Here is a 21,839-nt window from a genome sequence, read left to right as displayed (position 1 = left end):
CCAATAAAGTCTCAATTCAAATCTCACAGTCCTTTCTTCACCATACAGTGGAAAGGCCATTTTACTCTTCCATCAACACACATGTTGCGGATGTATCATCCTGTTCGTGACGCCATGCTCCAGCCTACAGCGACCGAGAACCAGGCCTTCAGCCGAGGAGACAGCGGAGTACAAGATGGCAACGGTTCACCTCCTTCTCCGACAACACGCAGTACACTACTCCATTTTACCGCTAACTCCTCCCCTATTCTACTCACAACGACCAATCACAACACACTGATGAGACAAACAGACTCACTTACAGAGAAACAGACTTACAAATGATGGAGGGACCCTACTCTGGTCACTACACATCACTTCGGGAATGAAAGGAATGCCCACCGCGGATGGCACGGCCACAGCAGAGGATCGCGGAGCTCTCCCACTGAAAACTGCGATGTGAGATCACGCAGCAAGATAGAACATGCCGCGATTTATTTCTCTCATAGCATCGCGGCGCCATGCAATAAGACATCGCTCACGTGTATGACGTGTGAGATTTGTGCGTCTCACAACGCACCTACGTCCAGCCCATAAGTGTAGGTGCCAGAGTCTCTTTAACCCCGGCTTCTCTTTACGGGACTGTTGGCAGGTACATCCGTGATTCACATGAACGTATGCGTATTTGCGTGCACTTTTGCGCATTGGCTGTTGCGTATTTGTGCGTGCAACTTCAGTTTTTACTGTACTTTTTGTGTACGCAAAAACCCGCAGCCGCGATCCCGTACGCTGTAATAACAATTGAGTGAATTAGTTTCATATTTGCGCACACAAAATCTGCATTACGCAGTGAATAGAACCCATTAATTTCCATGGGTGCGTTCACAACCGCGTATTTTGCGTGCGCAATTCTGTTGCACAAGTAAATACACAGCATGCTCTATTTACATTTGCGCAGGGAAACAGAACATATGAAACTAATTAGCCATTTTACCGTACGGACCGCGGCTACGGCGGGGTTGTGCGTGTAAAAAGCATAGTAAAAAAATGCAGCCGCGCGTGAAAATACTTAACGTCCACTGCGCAAAAATGCAAACAATCGTGTGAATCTGGAGTTACTGAAGTATACGCTGCCTGACACCATTATTAGTATATAAGCCCCTCTAGATGTGGCTGAAAGCTGCAGACAGAACAGACCGAGCAGTGGCACTACAAGTCCCAGCATGCACTGCTATAGGTAGCTGCGGGCGGCTGGAGGAGAACCGGCTGAGCTGTTACAGAAATTGTTAATATGCCCCCGCTCCAGCCTCCATAGAGACGGCTGCTCGTCGCTCCTGTCCCTGCGTCACAGCACGCCTTACATGGGAAATGTGTCTGCAGTAGGCGCCATTTTTCCGGAGCCTGTGCCCACTGTCTTCTATGGGAAGAGGGCTACGACAAGATGGCGCCGACGCTCGGACCTCCAGTGTAACAGTTGGTGGTGGCTGTGACGTGGACTGACAGCAGCCGTGTGAACATAACATAGCTGCCGTGCTGCGGCTGAGCCGGAGGCTCCTCTGCAAGGTGAGGGTCGTGGGGTCTCCCCCCCCCGGTGCCATGTCTGGGGTCCGTCACGTGGTCTGCTACTGCATGCAGACCACCCTTTAGTTCCTACCAGGAAAGTTGTGCCGTTTGTATCATTTGCAGTCAGCAGTTCCTGGTCATGTGTGTACATTTGAGGTTATGTGTGTACATGTGAGGTTATGTGTGTACATGTGAGGTCATGTGTGTACATGTGAGGTCATGTGTGTACAGCCCGCCCGTGGGGTGCTGGCACTAACCGCGGAGGCAGTACAGGTTTTCTTGTCTGTATTTCCGGCGCCGTTGCTTAGCGACGATGCAGATCCCTACAGCCCGTACACAGTGGTCATTGCCTATGGGCTGCGGGTCGCACGCCTCCATTGACAGCCACAGGGGCCGGCTGGGTGATTTCCGCGTTCGATTACAGCAGGCTACGGTTTTTCTTCTGCTCGTGGTATTCGCAATTTGTACCCACGAGTGTGAAGGAAAACGCGAAAATACATTCCTTTCAATGACCGCGTTTTACCACAGAATCCGCAATTCAAATCTGGTCGTAGAAGAGCGGCCCAACGGTAAGAGGTCCTTGTTCGCCACAGCCGCCTTCCATCTTCTGGCTCCATTAACGAACGTAATGTCAGAATCAGGGGAAGCAGACCCCACCTGCCTACGTGGAGCGTGAGCGCGACTCCCCCAAGGTGAATGGGATTTGCGCTATAACCTGTAGGAAAGTGTGCGGCGGCTTCTTTCTCCATGAGGAAGCACTCGGGGGATTTCGCACCCGGACGCTACAGATATGGCTTCTGCCGCAGCCGGAACAGGGAATCCCAGGTTTTATCTTCCAACAGGACGGGGAGCCAAACTTTCTCTCTCGCCCCTGGCTGCCATGACAACCACACAACAACCCATGATCTCATCGTGGGGGCCATATGGGACCCCGGAACATCAGTTATGGCATTTCCATACCGCTGTCAAAATTGACAGGCATTTAAAGGGTTAACAGCTCTGATAAGTTTATTACTTAATTTAGTTATTAATTATATATTAAGTCTTATCAGAGCTGTTGCGTCGGTCGGTGTTGGCTGTAGCAAACAGTTGGCAACCCCGATTGTGCAGGAAGTCGCTGTACATCCTCCTGTGTCATTAAGGGGTTAAACTGCATGATACGTGCACAAGACGATTTTTATGCCGGCTGAAACTAAACAACGAACGAGAAGGACGCGATTTTCGTTCATGGTTTGTTCATTGGCTCGCGTTTATACTTACTGATTACTGTTCGGTTTTGCTTGTTTCAACGATTTTCGGAATAAATTCTGTGTAAACGCAGCAGAGCGCGCTCACATGTAGCAAATCTGCACGCAGAATCCACAACATGTGGTGTAGATTCACTCCTTGACACCTGCTATGGATCCGTGTCAGACTTTGCACCAAATGTTATGGATTTAGGCCGCCTGCAAAATGGCGGAAATTCTGCGGCAGGATTTCCCATAGAATTTCCGCCCGTGGAAGCTGCCATAGGATTGCGTTAGAAAAAACAATCCTAGGCAGACGGCTGCGATTTGTCTGCGCAAAATGTTACACGGAAAACAAATCCCGGCATGCTCTATTTCTGTGCAGGCCTCGCAGAGCCCCGCACAGAAATGTCACTCCCCGGCCGCTGGCTCCGCTTTGCGCATGCGCCGGCTGGGCGGCAGCCGGCATAATCACAGAGCCGGAGCCGCATGAGAGGTGAGTGCCGTGCTGGTCTCTGCAGGGGCTCGGGTCCGACCCGGCCGTCTGCAGGCGGCCTTAGAGGCTTATTTGCAGCAGATTTTGGTGTGGATTTGCAGGAAGCTCGGCCCCATGGGACGCACCCTCATATATACCCGTGTGGTTGTGGCATTGAGGAGAAGAGGGTTGGCTTACAATGATCGTAAGGTTCTCTGAGTGCTAATTCTTCCTTCCTCTCTCTTAGGATGCTCTTCTGTATCTGGCAGTATCTCTACAGCAATTACTTCAGATTTTGGGTGAAGTGGTTTCTAAGGCAAATAGATGGCAAATGTGAGCTGCAGAGGATTTGTGACCGCACCAAAGATGGCGCTCGACGGACACATCAGATAGGTATACTCTATGAGGCTTATTACGGTTTTGTTTTTTTAAAATGGTTTTCCAACAGTCTGAAAAAGTGGCTGAAGACACAAAACAGCAAACTTAGGCCGGCTGCACATGAAGGGGTCGAACCCCGCAGGGGAATCTGACCCTGTGCCCGGCCGGCTTTTGTGCGTATCTATCTTTTCTGTTCTTCATCTGCAATGTTCTGGCACAGCACATCTGAGAATGCCTTTGTTATTTTGTGCTCAGCCACTTTTTTCCAGAGTGTCTGAAAACCCTTTAAAGAAAAGTTTTCCTGGGCTTAAATATGGATGACAGGCCATTGATACTTGATCAGCTGGGGTCTGCTCCTGAGACCCCAACTGATCAACACACTCAACGGCCCTCTTCATTATTTTCACTTACATACAGTTGTTGTTGTGCCTCATACTACAACTGCGCCCCTTCAAGTTTGCATACAACCAATGACTTAAGGCCCATTTAGACACAACAATCAATCAAAAGATGTCTTGTGGGCGACTTTTGAGCGATAATCGTTGTGTCATTTACAGTGCAGAGGATGCAGAAAACAAGCCGGGGGGGGGGGGGGCGCTTGTTCTCTGCATCCAGCTGTTTTCCGCTGGGAGCGCCTGGCTGTCATTCAGCGGAGCGCTCCCAGCGGAGGATGCATCCAGCTGTTCCCCGCTCCAAGCGCCTGGCTCTGAGTGGAGGATGCAGAAGACAAGTGTGGTGTCCCCGCTTGTCTTCTGCATCCAGCTGTTTTCTGCACAGAGCGCCCGGCTGTTATACAGCCGAGCGTTCGGTGCAGGGTATAGAGAACAGACCTGGACCGCTCTGTTCTTCATACCCCACCTGTCATCAGATATAGCCGTCTTTTGAGCGATAATCGTTGTCTAAATGGGCCTTTATATTGCCCTTTGTAGTTGAAATAACGAGATCAGATAGAACTTGAACTTACCAGCAATATATATGCGGGGCTCAGTCCGCATAGAGACATGTTCGGTATGCAGGCCCATGTTCTAGAGACCATGCCAGGTACTAAAATGGAAATCTGCCACTATTCTGGGCACTTTTTACTCTTGTGGACGATATTCCTATTAATGTGAAGTATACTGTAATGTTTATGCACTTATACTTGGGATGTGCTGAAACAACTGTGACTTCTCGGATGCGTACTTTCCCGTGACTCTCCATGGACTACAGGTGAACTGTAAAAAAAAAAAAAAAAAGGATTGCCTTACAAACTGAAATATAGTAGTTAAGATTATCCAGCCATTCATTCTCGCTAATGCAATGGTCTAACGTCCAGCGAGTATCATGTATGGGTGCCATTAATTAGACTAGTCACAAATAGCTTGGCACTATTTGCAAATTCTAGGGTGCATTGGGGACCGTTCTGGTGGCCATCTGGAGCCCTGTGTCGTAGGTTAGAACATGTATGATGATGCAGCTAAACCGCTTTCTTTTTCTATCTTAGATTATTCCTTGGAACACTCAAAAAGTAAGGTAAGAGCAACATTCATCTGTTGGCCTTGTCCAAAATATACATGATATAGCTCATCCATTTACAGTGGCGAATGGGCTGTCCAGTTTAGAAAACCCATTTATCCTATTAGTAAAGTCTGATTTAATAGAGGGAGGTCCCCTATTGAGGATCCTCATCTCTTGGCCAAAGTGGAGAGTCTGTGCCGTCCTGCAGAGCACGGAAAAACCTGCTGATCTGATTGGACACTTTGTAGCGTTTTCTTCCCTGTGGCGTCTCTGCTGGTAAATTAAATACTTCCAGGTTTTTGGCTGTAATTTCCAGCTGATTAGGGGGTTTCTCAGTAGAGGTACAGTTTGTGATCAGCATATTGTCTAACAAGTATTGATTGCCTAAAGTAATGCTGCCTTTACACTGAGCGAGAATCGTTTGCACAAGTGAACAAGCTGGTGACGTCATCACAAGATCACCCATGTAGCCTTTTTACACAGGCAGGTTCATCATTGACTCATTTGACAGGGAACGTTTACTTCTCGTTCAGTGTTTCATATTCTTATGTGAAACGCCAAACAAAAAAAAATCTTATTTGTAGAGTGACGACTTATTCCGCAGCGCTTTCTGGTAATTTATTTATTATAGGGGACACTATTACTAATACTATTCCCTATATCAGCCTCAGTAGTAATAGCGCCCCCCTGAGACCCATATGCTTGCCTCCTCATCGAAGTGTCGCTGCTCCTCTGCCCAGCGCTGCTGCGAACATCACTGTGTGCACCCGAACCTCTCTTCCCCACTGATTTCGCCAAACCAAGGAGGAGAGGTCAGGGGAGGAGAATCCCGGGTGCACACTGACATCAGTGTGCGCACCCGGGATCAGAGCCGCTAACAGCGCCGCTGAGTAATTACTGGCCGGAGAGTTGCAGCACCCCGACCAGTATTCACTACTATGGCGAGCAGCCGTCGACACGCAAAGCCCTCTCTGTTGGCACGCGTGCCATAGATCCAGCATCATGGTCCTAGATGCAATCTGAAATGAAATTGACACCAAATGTGTTCGTAAGAGAGTTTTCAACTAAACCAAATTTTGTATGTCCTGTTGCAGAATATTTTATAAGTAGCCTTAAAAATATTTAGAAGCCATTAAAACTTCATAAACATAAGGTGAGCAGGTAGGTGTGTCAGAGTATTACTACCCTCTGTCTTAGACATTGCCCCCTTAGTTCTGGCCTAGGCTACATGACCGTAACTGAGGTGCACGGAGTGTAGAAAACTTTGGAGTTACTAATCTAGAAATGTAATATGTGGGGCTGCAGGAACAATGTCTGTCTTACATGTGCTGATCTCTCCATGTAAACAGGTGCTGCGATCTGCTGTAAATATTGATGAAAATGAGGTTGACAAATACATCTCTGATATTGTGCTTGAAAAGAAAATCAATGTGGAAAAAGATAAAAGGTTTGTGATGCGTTGACGATGACCCCGACCCAGCAATTCTAGAAAACTGGAGAAAAAAGTGAAATGACTTTGCATTCTCTTCCAGGATTCAGATGAACCTTAGGATATGCCTTCTACAGATCTCAGGCTATAAGAAGCTCTATCTGCATGTGGAGAATGTAAGGAAACAGCCATATGACTCGGACAATCCTCAGCATGAGCAGCAGCTCCTGGAGGTGAGGAACCTCTCCATAGGTATCTGTCAGAATCAGCCACTGTATCAGTTCTTCAGTGATTGCCAGAAAAGTTTGTGAACCCTTGATTTATGTTGATTTGTGTGTCACTTACTTCAAAACTGTAATGTTATTTTGAACAAAGCCAAAGCTCTCGTACTTCGACTAAACTTCCTGGTTGTATTTCCAAAGTACTTTGCAGGCACATGATTAGCACCAACACCAAGGAGAACTTGCTAATTTTGGTAAAAAAAACAGATTCTAGGTTGTTATTAAAGTGATCATTTAAGACATAACCTGTTCCATTTTTGCTGAATGAAAAGGTTTGGTACCGTGTTAGCCAGTAGAGCAAAATGTGATTGTTCCCAGCAAGAGAAACCACGTAATCTTGTAGATATGATACCTTTTAATGGCTAACAAAAATACATGATGTTAATGTGAGCTTTCGAACCTATGCAGGGTTCTGCTTGAGGCTTAAATGTAATAGATCCGAAGAGACTGGTGACCCCCTAACACTAATTCAGGGACCATAAAACCTTCACTCCCTTATCAGTGACTAAAGATGTGTGTATTTCTGTTATAGAGTAATTTGCACATTATAGAACACTACATCTGTGCCTTGTATAAATATGCATGCCTCTTCGGATCGATTTAAGTCAGAAGATGAGCCTTGCGTTGGTTCGAAAGCTTGCTGTAACATCATGTATTTTTGTTAGTCATTAAAAGGTATCATATCCACAAGATTATTTGGTTTCTCTTGCTGAGAACAATCACATTTTTCCTGAAAACTCACTCAAAATTTGCTTCTAGATGAAACATTGGAATATAAATAGCGAGATTGTACGGGATGTGTATAGTATGGCAAGTCTTGTGTATTTTTTTTAAATTGAAACCAAATAGCTTTCCTCATTTGTAGTAATTTCTAATGAGCACTATATATAGAGGCTGAAGTACAACTGCATATAGGACCTTAAAGACCAGTGAAAGGGTCCAACCCCTTGCCTTCTAGTGGGCATAAACTTTTTTTTTTTTTTAATCATTGGAGTTGTTTAAAGCCTAGGTCTTTGCGAAACAAGTTGGTATTTATCTTTTTCAATTTCCAATTTTATGAATAATGTATAATTTTTGTTCCAACTTTTTTTTTTTTTTACTTTACTACCTTGCAACCCCTTACACACCAGTAGAGTTCACTGTATAAGAATGTATTCATATCCAATTGAACTAAATACTAATTATATCAATCACTACAAGCTCCAGTTAGTGGTAGTTGCTGGCCGAAAGCATTATCATTTAAGGGGGTCGTCTCCCTTATTAAATTTTTAATCTAAATGGGCTGCCCATGTGAAAAAGTAAAGCAGCTGATACTAACCTCTGCATGCTGTATCTACGGAGTAAATGAAAAGTTGGGTAATGTTCCTCTCCCAAGCTTCCTTCATGTTCCTTGAGCTGATGGAAGGGTGTGGGGGGAGAAGCCGCTACTGCGAAGTCTGACTGCACTCACAGTGCTGTCTGAGCTGTGCTTGACGTAAACAATAAAGTCGTCTTCTCCTTGTCCAAGCACAGCTCACGATTGTTGTTTGAAGGGTTAATAAGGGGGGGTTCTAATTACCAATATATCTTTGTTTTGTATTGTTTCAGCTCTGGGACTTGCTAATGCCACATGAGAAGCTGAAGTCTAGAATCACTAAGCAGTGGGGTGATATTGGCTTTCAAGGTGATGATCCCAAGACAGATTTTCGTGGCATGGGCTTCCTGGGACTGGCCAACTTATTGTAAGTTCACCATGTTAATGATTTTTCTATGTTACCCTTATTTAAAAAAAATAGTATGGCATAAAAAAAATGCTTTCAAACTCTAGTACTATAAAAAAACAACAAAAACTGGGGAACAGGGGAATGCCCTGGTATTGAACTGGTTAACAGATCTTTAGAGAGAGAGAAAAACATCTGTACATAAGAACATGATTTAAAATCTAAGAAAACAAACTGGGGGACTTTTTTATTAGTTTTAAATGCAAAAGAAAACAGTTTGAATGTTAAGCGTTTGCTAATATTTGAGTTGGAGGCCCTGTTGAGAGTCACAATCTGGTCCGAAGTCCCAGACAGAATAGAGCAGCATGCAGTGCCATTCTGCCTAGTAGAATGCTGGCTGATGTGGAACAACACAAGCTCTCGTTAAGGTTTTTAATGCGTAATAATTTGTTTGTGCTTTATTTTTCTTTAGGTATTTTAGTAGAAATTACACAGAGGAATCTCGTTTAATTCTGTCACATTCCAATCATCCAAAAATTGGGTAAGACTATTGAAAATCTTTTTTTATATATTTTATATATTGACAGCTCTAGTAAAACCAAGTCATCGTAGCCAGACAGCGGTAAAACCAGAAGTGCTGGATATGGCACATACTGGACCCCAACGGTGCCAGATGGACCCCATTGACTATAATGGGGGTCACCTGGATTCCATTATGCCCTCCAGCATTTTCCAGGACAAAATAGCGTTGTTGGATTTTAACAGAAATTTGTGATGGAAGCTCCAAAAAGACCCCGTGACACAGATAGGAACAAGCCCTAAGCAATAAAGTTTTTATCCTGAAGATCTGACCTCCACTGATCAGCTAAGTCTAAGGATGGGTCAACAGAATGGAACCCTTAAATCTGATATTGAGAATTACACAATCCCTTTGAGTGTATTTATTTGTCTTAAGCTTTGCTTATGCTTAATACAAGACATTAATTGTTGTAGAGCAGAATTGTTTATAATTTTTTTTAACACTTTAGCTTTTTCTATTGGCTACAGTTACAGGTGAAAGGACATCTATCACTATTGGGCGGTGTTACATATAAGTAGACCCAACAGGTTCCTCATGTTACCAGAATCATTGCAATCACATAATTTCATTAAGCCCTGCCAGGTTCCAAATAGCAAATGAGATGATTTTTCCATTTTGCTAATGGCAGCAAGACATTTCAATCTTGTTGCTATCTGCGACCAGCTCCTCAGTCGTGCGGCTGTAATACAAGAACGTTTTCTTCTTCATCTAGCACAAATGCCACACATTGAATGAGGTGGAAGGATTTGAATGTGATTATATTGATTGGAGGGGGGAAGCTCTCCATATAATGGTGTTGTGGGGGTAGCTCTGCGTGTGATTTTACTGCAGGGGAAGTGTCTGGCAATGGCGCTTTATTATGGTGGAAGACCGCTTAACTTTGCCTTTATAGTTAACTGTGTGGAGAGCGACGAGGGCACCGGATGTGACCGTAGAGAGTGCTATTATAGCAGTTAAATTCTGGTATGTAGGGGGCAGTATTACACTCTAGTAAGATTCTGGTACATAGGGGGCAGTATTACAGTGTGGTTTAATCTAGCTGTTATTACTGTCATCTGTAAGAAGCAGAACTAGGCAGGCATATGGGGGAAAGAGGTGCAGGGCAGTAAGTCTTATTTAGTATAACATATATTTAAATTTGACAACATTTTATAATGTTATGTGACTCCTAGATAGTTTTATATTAACCCTTTCCAATCCACTGTCTGACGTCTAAAGACATTCTGATTAATGGCTGTACAGCTCTGATGTCGGAAGACGTCCGGCAGGGTATTCTTACTGTAGATTACTGGACGCTCTGTTGTCGGGGGGCCTCTCCAGCATGTCACATACTGCAGTACTGGCTCTAGCCAGCAGATGGCGCCATTGTATAATGGTAGAAAGAGAAAGCCCCCTAGGAAACCTTGAATACAAAATTGGACTGCAAAGGGTTAATGAGCCATGCTCTGTAAGTGAAAAGGTATGGCAGAAACAGCCTTTTGTTTATACACACTTGTCATGAAATGTTTTGTTTTTCCTGCCAAGTGACTGGATCCTTCTTCTGCGGAAACGTGTTGTGGGGGTCTCTAGTGACAGGATGGGGTCTGCTGATATACTGCTAATGTTCTTTTTACATTAATTAGATGCATATGTAAGAAGTCTTGTCTTCCTAGGTATTCCTATGCTATTGTTGGCATCAATCTGACAGAAATGGCGTACAGTTTACTCAAGAGCGGCGCTCTGAAGTCTCACTTCTACAACATGGTTCCTGGGTTCCCTGAGATTAAATGCTTTCATCAGTTTTTTTGTAAGTTTATTTGTGTTCTATTATTGCTTAAGTAATTGTATTTTAATGTATATAGATATCGTGTATGCACAGAAACCAGTATGACCCAATAGACAACATATAAAGTCCACACTAACAGCATATTTATCTTTTTGACAACCCGGTTAGAATAAAAATGGCTTTGTTACTTCCTAATCCTAGAAATAGTTGAATTCGTGAACAGAGTAGGGGCTACAACCTACTATACCTCCTGTTTGTATAAAACGTAAGCTATCACCCAGATGTTTCATTCTGCATTATACGTTATAAAAGGATTGTGTTTCTTTTGAACTATATTGCAGCCAGGCCTCCTGGTGGCCTACACAGAGCACTGCTAGTACCGTGTGCTGGTGGCCTACACAGAGCACTGCTAGTACCATGTGCTGGTGGCCTACGCAGAGCACTGCTAGTACCATGTGCTGGTGGACTACACAGAGCACTGCTAGTACCATGTGCTGGTGGACTACGCAGAGCACTGCTAGTACCATGTGCTGGTGGACTACACAGAGCACTGCTAGTACCATGTGCTGGTGGACTACACAGAGCACTGCTAGTACCATGTGCTGGTGGCCTACGCAGAGCACTGCTAGTACCATGTGCTGGTGGCCTACGCAGAGCACTGCTAGTACCATGTGCTGGTGGCCTACGCAGAGCACTGCTAGTACCATGTGCTGGTGGCCTACGCAGAGCACTGCTAGTACCATGTGCTGGTGGCCTACGCAGAGCACTGCTAGTACCATGTGCTGGTGGCCTACGCAGAGCACTGCTAGTACCATGTGCTGGTGGACTACGCAGAGCACTGCTAGTACCATGTGCTGGTGGACTACGCAGAGCACTGCTAGTACCATGTGCTGGTGGACTACGCAGAGCACTGCTAGTACCATGTGCTGGTGGACTACGCAGAGCACTGCTAGTACCATGTGCTGGTGGACTACGCAGAGCACTGCTAGTACCATGTGCTGGTGGACTACACAGAGCACTGCTAGTACCATGTGCTGGTGGACTACGCAGAGCACTGCTAGTACCATGTGCTGGTGGACTACGCAGAGCACTGCTAGTACCATGTGCTGGTGGCCTACGCAGAGCACTGCTAGTACCATGTGCTGGTGGCCTACGCAGAGCACTGCTAGTACCATGTGCTGGTGGTCTACGCAGAGCACTGCTAGTACCATGTGCTGGTGGCCTACGCAGAGCACTGCTAGTACCGTGTGCTGGTGGCCTACACAGAGCACTGCTAGTACCGTGTGCTGGTGGACTACGCAGAGCACTGCTAGTACCGTGTGCTGGTGGACTACACAGAGCACTGCTAGTACCGTGTGCTGGTGGCCTACGCAGAGCACTGCTAGTACCGTGTGCTGGTGGCCTACGCAGAGCACTGCTAGTACCGTGTGCTGGTGGCCTACGCAGAGCACTGCCAGTACCGTGTGCTGGTGGCCTACGCAGAGCACTGCCAGTACCGTGTGCTGGTGGCCTACGCAGAGCACTGCCAGTACCGTGTGCTGGTGGCCTACGCAGAGCACTGCCAGTACCGTGTGCTGGTGGCCTACGCAGAGCACTGCCAGTACCATGTGCTGGTGGCCTACGCAGAGCGCTGCCAGTAGCGTGTGCTGGTGGCCTACGCAGAGCGCTGCCAGTAGCGTGTGCTGGTGGACTGCGCAGAGCGCTGCCAGTAGCGTGTGCTGGTGGACTGCGCCGAGCGCTGCCAGTAGCGTGTGCTGGTGGACTGCGCCGAGCGCTGCCAGTAGCGTGTGCTGGTGGACTGCGCCGAGCGCTGCCAGTAGCGTGTGCTGGTGGACTGCGCCGAGCGCTGCCAGTAGCGTGTGCTGGTGGACTGCGCCGAGCGCTGCCAGTAGCGTGTACAGGCCACTATTTCAAGTGTGTTCAATATATTAGGCCTGTGTCACACGGACATATTTGCACACACAATTCTGTGCGCAATACGCCAAAAATGAATTTTGTTTATGTCATTGCGTTCGTTTACGAGCGTCTATTTTGTGCGTGCAATTGTGTTACGCAAAAAACACAGCATGCTCTATTTTCGTGTGCATGAAAAGAAGCCCTAAAACTAACCGGCGCATTTTTTTTTTTCCGCATGCAATTACACAATCCCCGATGTGCAAAAATGTGGTGTAAATACGCATGCGCTCGCATGACACAAGCCTTATTCTGAGTAAGAGCGGATTCACCTGTGTATGGAGATATCCATCAAATACCGATACTCAAAATGGGTCATTTAATTTAACAATTTGTTCCATATTGCTACTGTTTTTGTTCCATCTTTTAGTAAGGGGTTGTCTGTTTGTTTTGGGGGGGGGGGGGAGTTGTCTACATTTGTTCCATTTTTCTGTTACAAGATTTACTTTTTGGCAATTTTGCTCAAATCAAAGACAATAAAAATCCTAACAAACACTCCTATATAAAATCTGCAAACACAACCTGCAATTTTAAGGTCAACCTATTGAGTTCTTGGAGAGAAAAATGATACCCATTTGGATCTGTTGGAACGTGCTGTGCTGCATGTTGGAAAAAATGGCATGCATGGAAAAAGAAGCACTTATTGAAGAAAAAAGAAATAAATGTGTATAAAACCATTTAAACGAATGGGCAAGAATTTTTCAATGGAAAAAAACTTCGAAAATCTGAATCTGTTATACAATAGAGTGAATGACCCTAAAGCTGCATTCGCAAAGTCGTTTGCACAGTAGATGTATGAGCTGTATGCTTTATCTCAAAGCTAGAATTGGAACCCTTAGGGCAAGTGCACACAGGCTGGAGACTTACCAGAGCACATCTGTAACTAATCTGGAGGGAGATCCCCAAGATGAATCCGCACCAAGTCATACGGGTTCTCCTGCAGATTATGCAAATACAAATTAACTAATGGATTTCATTAGACTGACTGTAAGAGAAACCAAGTAATCTTGTAGATATACCTTTTAACGGCTAACAAAAATACCATATATACTCTAATATAAGCCGAGTTTTTCAGCACATTTTTTTGTGCTGAAAAAGCCCCCCCCCCCCCCCCCCCCCCCCGGCTTATACTCCAGTGAGGTAAAAAAAAAAATCTCAATACTCGCCTCCCAGCCGATGTCTGTGTCCCCGGCGGTGCAGCAAACTGCTTGAGACTTCTCCTTGCTGTCCTCTCCCTGCTTGGCTTTGAATTCCCCTGCCGTACTAGCAGTGCTCTGCGTAGTCCACCAGCACATGGTACTAGCAGTGCTCTGTGTAGGCCACCAGCACATGGTACTAGCAGTGCTCTGCGTAGTCCACCAGCACATCAGGAGGCCTGGCTGCAATATAGTTTAAAAAAAACCCACAATCCTTTTATAAAGTGTAATGCAGAATGAAACGTCTGTGTTATAACTTACAGCGCTGTGATTGGACCGAGCGCTAACCAATCATAGCCGGCGCTCAATCATTCACAGCCATTCAGTGAATGACATCACTGAATGGCTGTGATTGGTTTATCAAGTGCCAGCTCTGATTGGCTGGTGCTCGATCCAATCACAGCGCTGATGGCGGGGGAATTCAAAGCTGAGCTGGGAGAAGTCTCAAGCAGCTTGCCGTACCGCCAGGGAGACCATCACACTGGGGACACAGACGCCGGCTGGAAGGTGAGCATTGCGTTTTCTTTTTACCTAGTATATACTTGAGTATAGCTAGGCTTATACTGGAGTCATTAAGTTTTACCAGATTTTTGTGGTAAAATTTGTTGACTCGGCTAATACTCGAGTCAATACGGTACATGATAATGCAAAAAAACATGATGTTACAGCAAGCTTTCGGGATATCGACCCTTTGTCAGGCTAATAAATGAAACCAGTCTGGATGGCACACAACTATAACATACAGATGCAGAGGGGAGGGGGGACATCCCTTTGATGTAAATAAATGTTCACATACAGAAACTTGAGACTTAAAAAAACACAAGACAGTCTGAGCAGAGAGAGAAATACTAAATTTATATATTATATAATTGTGTGCCATCCGGACTGCATTTATTCATTAGCCCGACGAAGGGTCGATATCCCAAAAGCTTGCTGTAACATCATGTATTTTTGTTACCCATTAAAAGCTATCATATCTACAAGATTACTTGGTTTCTCTCACTGAGAACAATCACATTTTACCCGACTAGCTAACACCGTACCAAACCTATTTTTTCATGTTAGACTGACATTATACTCTGCTTTAATGAATGATTTTGTTTCAGGCTATCTGCTGTATGAATTTGACAAGTTCTGGATTAAAGAAGAACCTGAGAGTATTATGCATTTCAACCAGTACAGAGAACAGTTCCATGATCAGATCAAGCATCTCCTCAGTGACCCTGACGTCATACTGACTCTTTAAATGCATCAAAGAAGTTCTTATTTATGTATTCAGAGCCGGGGTACTTTGTATTATTTAAGCTCTTCCACAAGCATACTTTATGTAAAGGTTTGTTCATCGTGTGTGTGTTTTACTAAGGCTAATTGACAATCAGATTCTATGTATGTTTGTACCACAAGTGGGCGCTATCACCTGAATGGGTTTGCCCACTAATCTAGGACAGTACTACATGTCTCACTTAGTCGGTGTGTTATAAAGGAATTTTATCCTTGGGGTTCACTGGAATGCATTTCTGTCTTTGGCATAATCACAATGTCTGTAATGCATGTGATGGTCAGATTATTGCGGAAACTGCGCTTCATTTGCTTCCAGCAAAATTATATGTTTGTCGATTTTGGTGGCTTTTTTCCCACTTGATTCTGAGTCTTTATTTCTTGTTGTCCTGCAATAATCTCTGATGCATTCGCATTTTGAATACTGTAAAGAAATATTTTTATTATACTCGTCACAGATTAATGTTATTAAGAGTCTCCCAGCAGTAGTTTTTGCAATGTCATCTGAAATCAGTAAAATTTCACCTAAACCTTTCTTTTGATAGGAGGTCTTGGAGGGGCCTAATCCTGTGAAGGAGGGTTGGTTGGCGTCTATGAGCCTTTGTACCCCAATGTTATCTGCAGTGAAGGGGCAACCAGACCTATTCAGTGTTTCTAGAAGATTGCCTTTCCATTAAAATACAGTACTATTGAAATAAAAGAACAGAAAAAAAAGATACATTTATTTTTATATATATATATATATATATATATATATAATATATGAGTTAATTTAGAATTCCCTTTAATAGGGTTTTCCAGGACTGTTCAAGTCGGGAACTGTGTCTGCATTACCGTCCCGAGCCACTAGAGTGTGTCCACAGTTAGATGTCCAATGATCAGCTTTTGATCTACCCTCAGGAAAGATTTATCAATAGGGGAGTCCTGGATAACCTCTTTTTAAGGCTTCCTTTAGACATAGTCCTTTCTCTTCCTTTTTGTATTTTTTGTTTTCCTTTTTTTTCATCCTTCATGGGGAAAATGGAAATCATATGCCTTTTTTTTTAATGTAATCTGCTTTTTTATTAGCATTTTTTTAGAAGCACAGATGTTTTCTTTTTCCTTAGGCTTCTTTATATTAAAAAAAAACCTGTCAATCAACAAATGCCAGCCCCAGAGCATGCTGCCATTTTGAAGAACAATCCCCATGAACCAAAAGAAAAAGCGACCAAAACACGCCAGTACAAAAATGCATTGTTTGTAGGACTTTTCATATTTTACTGCTTATCGACACCAAACCTCTGGAAGCAACATTATGTGTGTGTGTCAAAACTGACAACAATGTGGTTTTACCAAAAATATGTGATTATCAGCCTAAGGGATTTATTTCACAGAATTGTCTGTATTTTGTGAGTTTACAACCTGTACATTTCCTTGCAAGGCACTCCCATGCTTATGACATTGCTAAAAGCAGAGAAACAAACATTTAATCCGAACCTCAAAGTATTTGAATGTCTAATAGAGCCTAACGGTTTATTCCTGTAGCTTTCTGTTTGGTTGTGCGACGTCCATTGCTGGCGATGGGTCCCGGTGTTTAACAGCTTAGATGCTGTTCTACAAGTTCCGTGTGATCGTAATACTTCCAGTCGCTGTGCATATTGTTGTTTACTACTGCTTATTGCATGAAGCAATATCACAGTTCAACTAAGACAAACGTAGACAACCTATTGCACCAATCTTTGCTCCTATACCCATGTGAAATGACTTTGATGCCCATTGCAGCCAATTAGACTGTCTGTCCAGGCTGCAGCAGTAATGCATGAAAGTACATCTTCCACTCACTACTGTATCTTTTTTACCCATTTCTATGGCCAGATTTCTCACGACTAATGCTACTATGTGTCCAGCCTCTCTCTTTGTATTCATTGGTCTGCTTTTCTATTGGACAGATACAGATCCTTGCCCTACAGAAGATAAAACCAATTACAGCAGATCCAACAATGATGAAGTACTGATCACCTATGGTTGCCATGTCATATGTAACACGTCTGTATTACGGATCTGCGCTATGGTCGTCTTACAGCGTGCTCGTGTGAAGCCTTACAAATGCGCTTGTCCGAAAGGGGTTTGTACATCTTACTGATGCAGACGGACAACTCGTTAACTTCTAGTACTGAATTATTGGCCACACCTCTTATTTTTACAGATTTCCATTACCTACTAGGCCACACTGTTACTGCAGATAATACTGAGGCTTATTCTATGTGTCACCACCAGGATTCGATGCTACACTGCTATTGAGCTGTCCACATTGTATCCCATCAACTACTTTAACCCTTTCCAATCTGACATCTTCCAACATTCTGATTGAAGCCTGTACAGCTCTGATGTCGGAAGATGTCAAGCAGGGCATTCTTACTGCATATTACTGGCCGCTCTGTTGTTCCAACATTTCAAATACTGCAGTACTAGCTTTAGCCAGCAGATGGCGCCATTGTAAAATGGCAGAAAGAGGAAGCTCCCTAGGAAACCCTGAATCGAAAATTGGGTTGCAAAGGGTTAATGGATATATTTTCTTAGCGGCCAGTCTCTGGTAGTCCTACTTGTAATCCGGATTGTATTTTTCTAATAGTCTGTCAATGTGTGTGTGAAATGTATAAAATTAAAATGTATATGTAAAGTAAGGCTAAAATGAGACCTATAATATATATTTGGGGCATTACAACAATGCATTACCAGTTTAAACTTGAATTCCAATGGAACGAATATGTGCAAAGAAACAGATTAAGGTCTGGATTTTCGTTTTCGAATTATTCCAATTACCGTTTATAGGGAATATAGTACATACAGCCTCCTACTAGTTCTTTCCCTGCATGTATCCTTCAATAAGGCTGATACGTGATCAACAGACTGGGACCAAACGTGCCGGCTGTGAATATGAGTCCCCTCAACCAGGCCAGTAAATGCAGAATAATATCAAATCTCACGAACCTGATACTGTCTATGAAGCAAGTCCTGTATGTGATTCTTGCACTTGTTTCCCTCTTCCCCTGCCTGTGTAGAGTCCTCTTGTTTGCACTTACACTACTTTCATTCTGTTGATGCAGCGTCTTGTGCTTGATCTATACACCCACATAGACAAAGGTGTTCTTCACTACCGGAATACTTTTTTACCTCTAGTAAACTCTTCTTTTGCCAAACTGCTCTCCATTTTTTTCATTTTCTATTAAATAAAGGAGAATACATCTTTTCAATCGATTTGTTATGTCCACATTGCTGTAAAGGGATTGTGCTTTTGATACTTTTAGGGCGCCTTCACACTGTTGAGAAAGTGGGGTGATTTTTCTCGCACTGCGAGAGCGAGTGAAACGCAGGTTTATGAAACCAATGAATTTTAAAGGTTTCATTCTCATTTGCAATGTTTTCACTCCGGCGATGATGTGTGGAAAACAAAAAAATCGCAGCATGCCCATTCTTTTTCCGATATCGCCCATTGTTTCCAATGGGGCCAGTGACAGCAGCGCCAACCCCATTGAAAGCAATGGAAGAAGATCGCTATTTCCTGCTGCAGCTGTGGCAGCTGCAGAAGTGGATTCCTTCAGCCCTGCAGGGATGTGTGGCTGTCGCATCCAGGGGGTCTAACTTATTTTTTCAATGGGCCGGTGGCAGCAGTGCCAGCCCCATTGAAAATATAGGGAGAAAAATCGCGATCTCCTGCTGCGACAGCAGAGGTAGGGAATACCTTCATCCCCTCCGGGAGCCGCCTCATCACTGAAGAATGTGATGGCAGCAACAGGGTGTTCAGTGATGAGGGGGACTCCCCAAAGGGAGATCCGCATGTTCTCCCATTACTTTCAATGGGACTGCCTCCCCATTGACAGCAATGGGATGAAGGGATTCCCCGCAGTGATGCGCGACTGTTTTCACATGAAAACGCCTCGCATCCAGGGATTTTTAGGAGGTTTGCAAAAGCTGTGAATCACAGCCCAATATCACCCTCGCAAGTGTGCAGGAGCCCTAAGGTCATTCTCACACAAGTGTACGTAAAAACACTGCATTTTACACACAGCGGCTTACTGCGTGCAGAGCTGCATTTTATGCGTTTTTGCCTGCGTTTGTCTGCGTAGTTATGCACAGTAACAACACAAACAAGCAGGCTGATGATGTCACCACTTTTTTTCATCCAATAGGGACCTGGTTAGTAACTTGTAACGTATCATTGTGGGGGAGTCTGAAGTGGGGGTACAGTGCCTGTTTTTATATTTCGCATTATTATTTTATCTCCTAGTGAAGTCTAGGCTCATGGCAATTATAATGTAATGCATTACCATTTAATTCCAGCTCTGCTACGCGAAGAGATGCATATAAACTTTTACCCATAGACACTGCAGTATCTAGAGAAGGTGAACAATGTCCACAGGGATTCCACAGAGCCACAATCTCCCCACATGTTCCCAATTAGGGTGCTTTCACCCTTGCGGGAAAATGGTGCGAGATTTGTATGTTGCGAGACGCACAAATATGAAACTCATTCTTTTGAATGGTTTCATTCACATTAGCCATGGTTTCCTGCATTGCAATGCCATGCAGGGAAAAGATCGTAACATGTCCTAACTTTCTGCGATATCGCCCATTGTGTTGAATGGGTTGGCGGCAGCAGCACCTGCCCCATTGAAAACAATGGGAGAACATAATGATCCCCAAGAGCCGCAGCGGGGAATTTCTTCATTCCCACAGTGATATGAGGCGGTTTCTACGTAAAGAAGCCTTGCATCCATGAGTTTCACATGGATGGCAAGGGCAATTATTACCCATGCCCGTGGGAAGAAGCCCTCAGGGGGAGAGTTGTTAGGGATACTTTGGGGCAGTTTTTTTTTAATTGGTTCTGTTCTCATTCTGCTCATCCTAATGATGACGACTCCTGCTGACAACCATCACTACACATGGCGAATTGTATCCAGAGATCTGGCCGCTTCTGCAGGAGTGGTAGGACCATTCTGATTTATCGCCGTCTTTTATGATCACTGAATCCCATTGTTCCACAGTGAGGACTGTAATTTTCATGGCTGGGGTGTCTAATTATACATATGACAGTGTTTTTTCCTTCTCGTTACACATGTGATATTTTGATATTGCTTCCTTTTGCATATTGTATCTGACATATCTATGTATTGCTGTGATTTGTTAAGGCACCATATATTTTAGCTTTATGTTATTAAAAGTTCTATTTTAATTGTTCCCCTTCTCTGTATATTGCTTGGTGATTTGTTTGACCTAGGCCCTATACTTTTATTGTAAGGTGTCAGACATGTCTACACTGCAGTATTTCCTACTATATTTTCTTGGTTGCTCATAGATATCCATCAACGTTGAAATGTCCACCTGAACAATAATTTTCATTTCACGTGTCGCTCACTTGTAATCCAACAAATGCTGCAGAAACACATGTAGAAATGATCAGAACAGGTGTGGTATATGTTAGTAAGGCCTCCCTCACACAGGCATTATTGTACAGTGTTAAGCGCTGCCTTTTTAGCGCAGCCCTAAACACTGTGCAACGCTCCCATTCATTTCAATGGGGCTCTTCACGCAATCAAAATGCAGCATTTTTAACCCCTTCCCTCCCTATGACGTAAGGGTACGTCATGGGAGCAGGGTACATCCCGCAAAATTACGTACCCTTACGTCATAGGGATAGCGCGAGATCATGATAGATCTCACGCTATCCTGCAGTGGGAGCCGGCTGTCAGTTGTAGTCGGCCTCCCGCTGCAACAGCGGGGGTGCATCGGAGATGCGCCCCCCACTGCTAACCCCTGCCCTGCTGCAATCTATGTAGATCGCGGCATGGGAAGGGTTCACAGAGGGAGTGCGCTCCCTCTGTGAAGTTGCCGGGCTCTCGCGATACAATCGCAGAGAGCCCAGCTGCTTGCGATGGCAACAGGACACCAGATACCAGCGTCCTGTGTTGCCAGAGTCTATGATCGCTGTATAAGTGATAAGGCATGGCAGGACAGAAGTCCTGACATGCCTTATCACAGCGATCATCAGTGCTGTGCTGCAAGTCCCCCAGAGGGACACAAATGGTGTAAAAAAGATAATAAAAATGTACAAAAAAGAATGTAAAAAAAACCCTTTTTTTAATGCTTTTTCTCATATTCGCATAAAAAAAATTTAAATAGCACATATTTGGTATCGATGCGTCCGTAACGACATGTACAATAAGTTGAACACTCTTCTTATTCTGCATGGCAAAAAGCGTAAAAAAAACAACTCTAAAAGAACAGAGGCTAAATGCTAATTTTTAGCATTTTGCCTCCCAAAAAAGGCTATAAAAGTGATCAAAAAAGCCGTATATTCCCCACAATGGTACCAATAAAAACTACATCTCGTCTCGCAAAAAATAAGCCCTCACAGAGCTCTGTACATGGAAAAATAAAAAAGTTACAGGACTTTGAATGCAGTGATTTTAGAAAAAAAAATTCCAAAAAAGGGTTTTCATTCCAGAAAAGTGGAAAAAACCTAAAAGAAATATAAGAATTTTGGTATCGTTGTAAGAGTA

At 44.2% G+C, this 21,839-nt stretch overlaps 1 protein-coding gene across 2 annotated transcripts; it reads left to right on the top strand.

Annotated features, from left to right (window-relative positions):
* The first annotated feature begins 1,422 nt into the window (after nucleotides 1-1,422).
* On the top strand, nucleotides 1,423-20,517 carry ELMOD2 (ELMO domain containing 2). 2 transcript variants are annotated; one of them, XM_066573721.1, is made up of 9 exons: nucleotides 1,423-1,542; nucleotides 3,491-3,636; nucleotides 5,105-5,133; nucleotides 6,468-6,565; nucleotides 6,651-6,780; nucleotides 8,416-8,549; nucleotides 9,001-9,069; nucleotides 10,761-10,894; nucleotides 15,129-20,517. In XM_066573721.1, the coding sequence occupies exons 2-9, from the start codon at nucleotides 3,492-3,494 to the stop codon at nucleotides 15,266-15,268; spliced, it is 879 nt and encodes a 292-aa protein (XP_066429818.1). In that variant the 5' UTR covers nucleotides 1,423-1,542; nucleotide 3,491; the 3' UTR covers nucleotides 15,269-20,517. The 2 variants fall into 2 exon arrangements, with proteins under 2 accessions (XP_066429818.1, XP_066429819.1); XM_066573722.1 differs by lacking the exon at nucleotides 1,423-1,542 and adding an exon at nucleotides 2,008-2,111.
* The last annotated feature ends 1,322 nt before the right edge of the window (nucleotides 20,518-21,839 follow it).

This window comes from Eleutherodactylus coqui, chromosome 7 (genome assembly GCF_035609145.1).
Source record: "Eleutherodactylus coqui strain aEleCoq1 chromosome 7, aEleCoq1.hap1, whole genome shotgun sequence".
Lineage (NCBI taxonomy): Eukaryota > Metazoa > Chordata > Amphibia > Anura > Eleutherodactylidae > Eleutherodactylus > Eleutherodactylus coqui.
This window is presented reverse-complemented; position numbering and strand designations above follow the sequence as displayed.